The following is an 11,337-nucleotide window of genomic DNA, read 5'->3' on the forward strand; positions in this document are numbered from 1 at the left end:
AGACTTATCTGCAGGGTGCTGCTCTCCATGCTGCCCAGCTGCATTCCTGGCCAGATGCATGCATGCAGCTACGCATACAAATGCAGTGTCTGGGGGCCTCAGCCAGAAGGCATATTTATCAGTGAACATTGTCAGCTACATCGATAGATAAAAGCTGATAGCCAATAATGTTAATTTTCCTTTTATTGATGCCAGTCTGGTATGCAACTGATATGCAACAGTTCACCTCTAACAGTAATAAGTTTACTATGGCTGCTTGCCTGGGGAGATCCAGCTGGACTGTTATCCACTGAGGTAGAAGAACGTTTTTTCTTATGAACAAAGTGTTTTCGTCTCTTCCTCCTCTTATTTGGTTTCTTCATGTCTGCTTCCAGATTACTGTGAACACCTGGTGGTCTGCCAATCCTTTTGTTTCTCCTTTTCCCATAATAGTGTGCTGGAATGGCAAAAGAAAAGATCATTTAGTTAGGGCGGCTAGGAGCTGGAACCAACTTCCAAGGGAGGTGGTGCTGGCCCCTACCCTGGGGGTCTTTAAGAAGAGGCTGGATGCCTACCTGGCTGGACTCATTTGAGTCCCGTTTTTGTTTTTAGGGTTTTTTGTTGTTCTCCCGCCCTGGCGGGGGGTCGGGCTAGAAGATCTATTAGGTCCCTTCCGACCCTAAAACTATGAAACTATGAATTTGCTTAATGTGTTATATAATGCAACGTTATCATCACTAGTTATTTGTCAGCCCCCAGGAAGAGACAATCAACATGAGAAGGTTTTCCAATAGAAAACTCAACTGCAAAATTTCAACATGAATGAGTCTATATTCTTTCCTTCAATAAAATGTACCAGGTGAGAGCTTATGAATACAGTTTTATTCACTCAAAGGGGATTTAAATTCCTCTACCTCTGAAAAAGGGCCAGTTTTTGCATAAAATGCCATAGGTTATAGAATGGCAGATTTGGGTGGTGCAGCTTGTAGTGGTACAGTATTTGAGTGGTGCAGTATTTTGCAGACTGGTGACCTGTACAGATATCTGGAGTTGATACATGATTGGTTCTCACTTTGTCCAGATGACCACATAAATTAATGCCCCTCTCCCCCAGCCCTCCCTCCAAAAGGAGACAGTTGTTCTCTAGTAGAATAATTTAGTTAGTCTGTAAGATACCACTCTATCCTGCAGCTAACTATCTCTCTGCTCAGGAATAATAAAGAGTGAAACACTTCAAAATATTCTGGAGTCTGTTATATCCCAGAGATTACTGGCAGGAGAAAAATAAAACATTAGACATAACATGTAACTAATAAATACCGTATGTTTACGTAGTACTATTATTCACTATGAAATAACCATATCTTTGGGTAAAAAACTGATTATGTAAGTACCTTCATAATAATTTACCACAATAAATTATTTGTAATATATCTTCACAATCAGTTTTGATCAAAAGCACCATCTAAACCAATGTCATTACTATCGTTAAAAAGAAAACTGATGTTTTAACTCACTGTATTTAGTCTTTGTCAGGACTGAGCAGTTCTCTGAACACTTATCTAGCACCATCTGGGGGCCGAAGAGGTTTGGACAGCACTCCAGTTTGATGCAAGTTTTCCTGCAGAAATCTGCCACCCGATCTGCTGTTCTCACAACCTCCACAATGGCACGGTAACTCTTCCCTTTGTATCTGCCATAGGGAATAAATGATCATAAACCATCTGGTTCTACTACTGCAATAAAGGTGCAAAATTGAAAATTATTTAACATCAAACATTATATTCTTTTTCAGGATAAATGTAAAGAATTTAGTGTTGGTGAAAGACTAGGAATTGGCAGTCATTTGAATCAAAATTCTCTCATTAGTAACAAAACATGACAGATGTCCACATAATAAACATTAACAAGCCAAGACAGAAGAGACATTTGGGTTGCAGTGCCAAACATTACCATAATCCACTATTATAAATGTAATTAGGGATCTACTTAAATCATGCCAAAGTGATGGGAAATTTGTGGGCTGCTTACAGTGCCTTTTTCATGGCAAGCCCTCCCCTTCAATTGGCTGAGGGACCCACCTCTTGCTGTGGATTGGCCAAGAGGACTGCCTTTTGTGCAGTCCTGCCCCTCACCACTGATTGGTAAAGGGCTGCCCTTCACAATTTACTAGTTTCATAGACGTTAGGGTTGGAAGGGACCTATTAGATCATCAAGTCCGACCCCCTGCCCCAGGCAGGAAAGATTGCTGGGGTCAGATGACCCCAGCCAGGTGTCTGTGCAATCTCCTTTTAAATACCTCCAAGGAAGGGGACAGCACCACCTCCCTTGGAAGTGTATTGCATATTTTGGTATCCCTCACTGTAAATAATTTTTTCCTGATGTCCAGTCTGAATTTGTTCTTTCTGTTTGTGGCCATTATTTCTAGTTACCCCAATGGGAACCCTGTTAAACATCATTTCCCCTATTTCTTGCTGACCCCCCTGATGAGTTTGTAGGCAGCCACTAGATCACCTGTCAGCCTCCTCTTATGGAGGCTGAAGAGGTTCAGGTCTCCCAATTGGTTCACATAGGGTTTTTTATGTAGGCCTTTGACTTTTATGTGGCCCTCCTCTGAACTCTCTCTAGGCCATCCACATCCCTCCTGAAGTGCGGTGCCCAAAACTGGACGCAGTACTCCAGCTCCGGCCTGACCAATGCCACCCTAGAAAGGGTGCAGTTAGCTTTACTTATTACCTCATCACACTGGTGACTCATGTTCATTTTGGAGTCAACTTCGAGATCCCTGCTATACCAGTATTTACTAAGGATCCCTAAGAACAACAATCTTGCAGTTAGGATACTGCCCCTACCATGTGAAACAATTGCTGGAAAGGGTAGTGAATTTCTCAATAGTCTGCACAGCCATCCCTGCTGTGATGGATGACTGTGTGTAATAATTATAACACACTACTCTAAATTATTTCCTTTCTCTGAGTAGATTTACATAAATACTTCCAGGGGCTTTTTATAACTATATCCAAGTATATAGGAATCCTGCAATGCAGAAAAGTATGTCCATGTTATGGATGGAGAACTGATGCAATTACAGCTCAAAGTTGTATTGTTAGTTTTACAGCAGAGCTGACCTCTTGGGTCCAAGTCCAGTGCTTTAATTACAGAACCATCACACTGCCTCACAAGGCAGTTAACAACCTGACTCAAAAATACCATTCTTTTTTACTAACATGATAATAGTGTTCCTTCATCCCAGTTCTCTCTCAGCAATATCTATATTGTGGATTAACAAAACTCATCAAAACGCTGAGCAACACATTAAGGGGCTAAAAAGTCAAACAGAATCCTAACCCAGTCCCTGTTTGAGCCTTACTAAAGCTCAATAGATAAGAGATAATATTTAAACGGGGAACTGTTTTCATGTACAGAAATTGGAAGGTGATGACAGCCTGAGAACCTTCTCTGACAGATCTGTTAACAGTTAAAATGCTGATACTATCTTCAGTCCTATTACAAAGCTTTTACCTTTTCTCTGCTGGTCTAACAGTTGCATCTGCCATGTTGCACTAATTACTGTAGTATTACTCCATTTAAAACAAAGCAGCATCAGAGCCCACCTGACACATGAGAGGGTCAGAAGCACTCTACTGGATGTTCCAGAAAAAAAATACATTAATTTGGGGATTACATTTTGCAACATCCTTATGGACTTAAACTGCATAAAGTTCTGAAAGGTAAATTCTTAAGCAAAATGTAGTTTGTAAAAAAGAGATTACTGCTGGTTGTAAATTAATTAGATATAGGGTAGAGAATTTACTTTGCCTTCAGAGTCTCTCCATGCCCAAGCCATGCAGCTTCTTCATCCAGCTGGAGCTCTCGAAGGACACGGCTGGGTTTGTAGGCTGCATTGATCAATAAAGTGAGAACCTGCAAATGGAAATGAATAAAAAGGGGTGAAAAAAAACAATTAGGTTATGCTAGGTTAGAACAGCAGATTAATTCTATTCATCTGCATCAAACTTTCAGCATATACTCAGTCACAGTGGGATTATAGAAAAATCATAACTGCCAACATGAAGAAAAACATATCAAGTACAGACAGAAAATGGAGTCATGCCAAGCCTTAAGAACTAACTACTGAGAGGTTACTGATTCTAGCAGATCTCAGCTTTTCTTGCAGCTTCAGTAGTCTTACCTCATATCACCTAATTTAATTACAGAGTAGATACTGCAAAGCTCATACAACTAATGTTGCTAATGCCAGCAACATTTTGCTGCTGGAATGTGTAATGCATCTCTGAGTTTTTCCTCTAGAGACTGAGTGACACTCAAAGGGCTGCCTCATGTACTCCATGTCTGCTTGTGTCCATAACCTTGATAAATGTGAGCAGTTTAATCTGGATTCTGGACTGCTTCAGAATCCATGCCCAACCTCTTCTGAAACACTGGGCTTTTTATTATAGAAATAAAGTGACACTCCAATTAACAAATTAATAAGAGAATGGCCCCTCACACATTATCTTTAGGATGTGATTAACATGTTAAATCAGCCTCTAAATAGTAACCTAGCCATACATGCAAGTCAATTTAAGGCACGGTCATACAGTAAATGAGCCAGAAAGTTATTCCACATAAAATGAATAACAACTTTGTGGCTTGTATGTGTCACGTCTTAAATTGAACACGTAGCCTCATTTCAAAGAGGTATCAGTGTACAGGAAGCCCAGCACTGGGCTGCTGCAGTCCAGTGCAAGGACCTTCATGCACTGAGAGCTGTATAAACTCCATGTAGCACCTAGCTGGACAGCACACGGGGACCACTGCATTGGACCATAGCCCCGTGCTGGGCTCTCCCTATGCTGCATGGCATACAGGATTTGAGTGATACCAGGCTGCCACAGCCTGATGCTGCGCTACCCAGTTGCAGGATGCTATCAAGTCCCATGTGCTGCTATCAACGCCTGTGTCCCACTCGGCTGGGCTGCACATAGGGCTTATACAATTCCCAGTGCACAGAAAGCCTAGCATCAGATTGTGGCAGTTTGGTGCTGGGCTCCCAGTGTGCTGAGCTGACTGGCAGCTGGGGTCAGGGACCATTTTGGTTCCTGGTCCTGACTGACAGTCAGCTGATTTGCTACATCTTGCTGGACTCTTGATCTGGGCCCCTGCACCAAAAGTATGCTGTAATCCCCGATCTCAAAATCACACACCTTGCCATACATGTGTGGCATGATTGTTTGGATTGAGGATTAGATGCCATCACATCTTTAAAGCGAATGTCTCTTGGGGCCAGTCATACAACAGAGGCACCTTCTACAATCTGAGGTTTCCTCCAAGGGTATGTACACATGCACATTTGCAGCCATTTCTAAAAGGGAATGATTCAAAAGTACTGTTGCATTCTAACAGTTACATGTGGGCTAACTAGGAACAATGAAAATGTAGCACGACCATCCTAACTTTAACACTGAATGACACAGTTGCTGATGTCACATGCTTCAGATGATGGCAAGTAACTTTTCTGCTACCCCAATAATGCTACCTGGTCAACTAGGCAATATACCGAACTCCTCCCAAAAGCCCATTGTGAACAATTTCACATAAAGTGCACAATCTGATTATCTACCATGCAAGTTTATTGATATTCATAATTTATGCAATTATAAAAATAAAGCAACAATATTTAAACAATGGCCTAATCTTTCATTAACCAGAGTAAAAAAAAATGTATATCTTCACATACATATGTATATATAGATATATATTATTCTATCAAAAGCGTAAATAAGTTATGCATGCAAAACACTGGTTATCTATATAAGGATTAGGGCTGTACAAAATGGCACCGTTCCATTTCGACTTCAGTTTCGAGGTTTTGATGGAAGAGTGTTTCGTTTCAAATTTCATTTAGATTCGAAACAGCTATTCCATTTTGGTTCGTCGAAACAGTGATGCTGTTTTGACTTTTCACCCATTCACTATAATGAGGAAGCTCAAAACAGCCTCTCTTATCCAGCGGGCAGATGGGGGCGCACAACCTCGGGAGGGCTGTGGGGGTTGTGCCAGTCCTTTCAGAGCTGTGGGCCCCTGATCTGCCTGCCAGATGAGGGAGGGAAGCCAGGTGCTGCCGCCTGGGACTGGGGAGCTGGGAAAGGGAACTGAGCTAGATTGGGCTGAGTTCCTTTCCCCAGCCTGACTGTAGGGCTGGGGAGTGGATCAGGCTTAGTTCCCTTCCCCAGCCCAATCGCAGCGCTGGGGAGGGGAACTGAGCCTGGGCTCAGTTCCCCTCCCCTGCGCTGTGATTGGCTTCCCACAGCCCGGCGGTGAGAAGCAGGGAGAGCCAGGGCTGTGCTCCTGGTTGAGCCACATGGGACTGCAGAGCCACTGGAAGCACAACCCTGGTTCTCCCCTGTCTCCCAGCACCTGGCTGCTGGCTGCTTCAAAACTCGAAACGTTTGAAACTTTTGAAAGTTTCGACTAGCTTTGTTTTGTTTCAAGGCTGTTTTGAAGCCCTTCGTGTCAATCTGATTTCGCTGTTTTGAGCTCGAAATGAGTCAAAATAGTGTTGAATCAAAACAGTCGGCGAAATTTCGCACAGCCCTAATAAAGATGTATGTTTCTGTAGAAGTGCAGCTTGGTTGGTACTAACAATGGCTGAAGCAGTATGATAAAGGCATAACAAAGGCCTGTTGATCTGCCACCAATAGACAGAAAAATGCTCACAAGTTTTTCCTATGTGATTGTTATACATGTCACAACTTAAACTTTTTCAACAAACATAATAAGTGGTTGCCCCAAGAGTCTTGGTTTCTGACTTGTTTGCTAGAAAGTCTTTCCAGACAGCCTTTGTCTCCTTTCTTGTATTTAATGGAAAAAAGCAGAGGATTACGAGCAGACGTTGCATTTGTCCTGAGAGCGTCCATTTTCTCCTGGGACAAACTGATCGCTCAGATGTCCACTTCTGTTGTTCCAGGACAGACTTCAAGGTCTGTGGGACAAGACCAGCTAACAGTTTATTGCCAAGTGTGTCTGAATGGACCTCCTGAGATTGCATCATTGGATAAACAGCAGAAAAGCAGCACTATATTCAGCTGCTTACAGAACTCCTATTAGAAGGGCAATGTTTGTAATGCAAATCCTGCAACTTTTCTGTTTTGAGACAAACGCGGGCACAACTGGTCCCAAGAAAAATGTAACAGCTGCCCATACCCTTTGCTTAATTTACACTAATAGTACACTTAATTCATACACTGTTCTTTAGAGAGTTCTGATGAAAGCAGACAGAGAGGAAGGGGTATTTCCCATGAAAAATATTCATAATTTAATTTTAGATGATACATTGCACATCAGAATTCTGGTTTTTAGAAGGTTCAGCAAAATGTCATATGACAGCTCATGTCATATAAAAATGTTTCATTTTTATATGATTTGATATAAAATATTTTCTGAGAAACAGATCATTTTCTACAAGACACCAGGTTTACTTTCAGTCAGAACATAGAGTAGTCAGTTTGTTAGATTTTCCCTAAATTAGGCTGACTTTGGTATTTGCAAAAAATTAAAAAAATCCTTGAATATTATTATAATATTTACCCAATTAATTGACATTTTTTGCCAACTGTCATGAAACAGAAATTATATTTCATGAGTTTGACCATAAACATAGCAGACTGTAGAAGGAAACTTTCTGGGCTACTTTTCTTGGTTTAAAAATGAACTATTAAAATATTAAGAACTAGTTTCATATTATGGGGATTCAATGAAGGCCAAAGTATACCAGCAACAACTGGCTGTTTTCATAAGTGGCAATTCTAGTTTACTCTATATAAAACTAAGAAATGCAGTAGTAATGAGATAATTAGATCACTGGAAGATTAGAGACATCTTGCAATGACTCAAAACCACTCATAAACTACTCAATGACTCATACTTCATTTTAAAAAAGAAACTGAACTTGTAGCTCATTACCACTCATTTCCTATTATTTAGCAGTCTATTACTCATCTCTAACTAGAAAGATACTCAGGAGTTTAACATACAAAACTGCACACACAGCTCCACCCTCAGAACCACCTCACCTCTTTAAGAACAAGAACACAGTTTCCAGGTCCTACAGACTGAGGAAGCTCTGCAATTCTTCCTTTGTTGAGGTAAGGCCCTGAGAAGCACCGGTGATTGAAGTAGATCTTTGGGCAGCAGTACTTTCCATTAATTATCACTGAGAAATGAAAAGTAGCCAAAATTTAAATTACTTAGTGCCATTTCCCCATCCCTCTACCACCTCCCACAGAAAACAAAAAGCAAACAAACAAACAAAAAAAACCCTTTTAATTCTTGTAAGGCTTAATATTACTACAAGTTGTAGAAAAAAGGAAATGAAAAAAAATCTATATGAATTTATGGAGTTAAAATATCACTTCTGTAACTATAACTCCAGCTACTAGATGTTGCAGAAATGGACTTTTTGGGTGCCTATACACATGATGGAACTCTGCTCTGATGCATGATAATCAGCACGTGTTGGAGCAGACTCGATTAATTGAGTCTGCTGCAAGTCTGCTAGAGTGAGTTAATTAGCATGATCCAGGGGCCTCTGCATCTCATGTATTCAGTGTCCCTGCATTTCAAAATGGTTGTGGGGGCACTTTAACCAAAGCTCATCCAACGAGCTTTAGTTAAAGCATCCCCACCACCATTTTGAAGCATGGGACACTGAATACATGCAACACTGTAGGTGCGTTAATTAGAGTAGCTCTTGGCTGCTCTAATGAAAGCGCCTCCCCCCACCTCTTCTGCCCTGGAGCAAGTGTATAGATGCCCTTTGAATTTTACATGTGTATTTGTGCCTTGTATGCCTGCTGGCAATATCCCTATAATACAGTTAAGATGCGAGTCAGAAAACAAATCCAGTCATATGACCTTGCAATTAACCATGCATCTCTGACCACCTACCTCATGGGTTCTGGTCAGTGATCTATTTTTGGAGTTATTTCTAATATTTTAAGCAGCTCAGAAAAATATTAAAATGAATCAACAACAAAATATTTGCTCCTTTTTCTCTATAATATCAGTATTTTGAGGCCCAAGACAGGAAATATTTGACCCATGATAGATTTAAGGCTGGATAACTTATAACCGGGGATCTGGGTTTTCTTCTCACCATGAAAAAGCATGGTAACACCCAGATTTTTCTCCTTTTAAGGAGAAAAACCCAGATTTTCTTTTTTAAAGGAGAAAAATGCGGGAAACAGTGGGAAGAGTTCCAGGCTGCAAGGGCCTGGGGGGAGCAGGAGGAGGGTGGTCAGGTAGGGGTGCCATGTGCATGTATATGCACATGGCTGCCAGGCAGCCTGGAGAGCAGCTCCTGCAGGTAAGTCTGGTGGGAGTGGGGGCGGAGGGGAAGGGATTAAGGCCCCCATAGTAAAGAAGGGAGGGAGTTGGGTAGGGCTGGGGCTGCTGCCCAACTGGGGTGGTGCATGGGGCTTGGATCCTGGGGCTGGCAGAAGTAGGATGGAGCCGGGGCAGCTCACCTAGGGGGTAACAGGAGTGGGGATGGCTCCTCACTGCTGAGTGCACTCCTGGAGGAGGTATGGAAAACATATGCCCCCCAGATCTCTGCATGGGGTGGGGGTAGATGCGGGCTGTCTGCTGCAGGCTTGGGCTCCCCACTGTGCTGCCTTCCCCTGCAGCCTTCAAGGCCTGGTGGCCGGGATCCAGCACGGCAGGGCACAGCAGGGCGGGGAAGCTTAGTGCCACTGCTGGGAGTCCACATTGCCATGATGAAATGCCTCCTGTCCGCCCAGCAGTAGTGGGGGAGGGGGCACAAAGTTGTGCCCTTCACTGCTGCTGGATGGACAGGGGACACCTTGCCATGGCAATGTGGAACTCCCAGTGGCAGCAACAAGATTCCCTGCCCAGCTCTGCCCTGCTGTGCTGAGTCCCACCTGCTGAGCCATGGATGCCCTGGGGGAAGGCAGCAGGGCGGGAAGCCCAAGCCTGCAGTGGGCAGCCCACATCCACCCCCCATGATGGGTTCTGCTCTGGCCGTGCCGACCATGGGGGAGCAGGAGCTGGGCTCCACGCTCTGCTCCACTGCAGTAGCTCCTGCATCCCATGGGCAGCAGCCAGGGATCAGGTGCTTCTGTGGGGGACAGGGAGCTGCAGACTCAGGTCCCTGGCCCCATAGCATTGACAGCTGGGGGCTGCCTCCAGCAGGGCTGAGGGGGTGGGGAGTGATGGGTGTGGTGGGCCAGTAGGGGGAGCTCCTGCTCCCACCTCACTACATCCGCCCACCTTCTGGACTCCACGTGACTCCCCAGGGGCGCCTAATCCCTGGCAGACCCCCTTTCGAGCCCCACCGCAGAGTCCACGGGTAACACGCTGCCACCCCCCTGAGAGGGGACCTTCTAGGCTCTGCGTCCTCCGGGAAACACAGGCCTAATAGTCCTATGGGTACTTGACCCAATACAAGCACTTGGGGCACCTCCCCAAGTCGGGGGCCAAAAAGGATAGTCTCCCTTAGTCTGCAGACCTAAGGGGCCTCCTAGGTATAATTAAACCCACCCCTCAATAAGTCTCCTACACCAGTCACAAAGAAGAACTTTATTGGTTACAAAGGGTAGGGTTAGAATAGGGTAAGAGGTGGAGCACTATCAAGGGATTACCATTGAGCAAAACAGTCTGGCTGAGGTAGCCGTTTGATACGCAAATGCATCACTGTGAGATGACTAACTCTCTAGAAACACTTACAAGTATCATCTAGAAGATGGTAGAGATCTGGCTCGGAGATTTCCAGAGAGACAGCATTTCAGTTGGATCAGACTCTCTCCCTGTGTCCTGGTGTTTGGGCCATACTGGTAAAATGGCTTGGACCAGGCCCTTACATAGCCTTTCTGACCTCAGCAGCCCAGTCCAATAGAAGCCAGCAGTGTTAGCAACTAGCCAACCAATTTAAAAAGCATCACTGGTTACCTGGGCAGATGAGCAGGGGCTTTTCCCTCCCCCACTCAGGTGACCAGAGGGACCACACCCTAGGCACCAGGCTTTTGTTACACAGGCAGAGGGAGCAGGTTTCTCCCCTCCCTCAGGAATGTATCCAGCTCAGGTTACCCAAAGACATAGGGTAAAGGTATGTGTCTCTCTGCTGGGCCCATCCTTATCAAATTGTCACAGCGCAGGGACTTTGGGGAGAGACAAAGGTGGCTTTCTGCCACAAGGGGCACCAGTAGGGCCAGGGGGCTATGGCTGGGGAGCGAGTGGCACCAGCAGGGCTGGGGGTCAGGAGTGAGGGACAATGGCATGGGCAAGGCACTAGAGCTGCGTGAGGCTTTGGACCGTGCTTCAGATCTGGAGAAGCTTTGG

At 44.2% G+C, this 11,337-nt stretch overlaps 1 protein-coding gene across 6 annotated transcripts in view; it reads right to left on the reverse strand.

Annotated features, from left to right (window-relative positions):
* Positions 1-11,337, reverse strand: part of SFMBT1 (Scm like with four mbt domains 1) — a 169,711-nt gene that overhangs the window by 16,817 nt on the left and 141,557 nt on the right. For all 6 annotated transcript variants that reach the window (XM_006025869.3, XM_006025870.3, XM_014520970.2 and 3 more), the window contains 4 exons: positions 8,055-8,194; positions 3,794-3,903; positions 1,497-1,672; positions 261-436 (listed from right to left, as the gene is read on the reverse strand). In XM_006025869.3, coding sequence (XP_006025931.1) covers positions 261-436; positions 1,497-1,672; positions 3,794-3,903; positions 8,055-8,194 — 602 coding nt within the window. The remainder of the gene's footprint in view (positions 1-260; positions 437-1,496; positions 1,673-3,793; positions 3,904-8,054; positions 8,195-11,337) is intronic.

The sequence above is a fragment of the Alligator sinensis genome, unplaced genomic scaffold (assembly GCF_000455745.1).
Source record: "Alligator sinensis unplaced genomic scaffold, ASM45574v1 scaffold78_1, whole genome shotgun sequence".
Lineage (NCBI taxonomy): Eukaryota > Metazoa > Chordata > Crocodylia > Alligatoridae > Alligator > Alligator sinensis.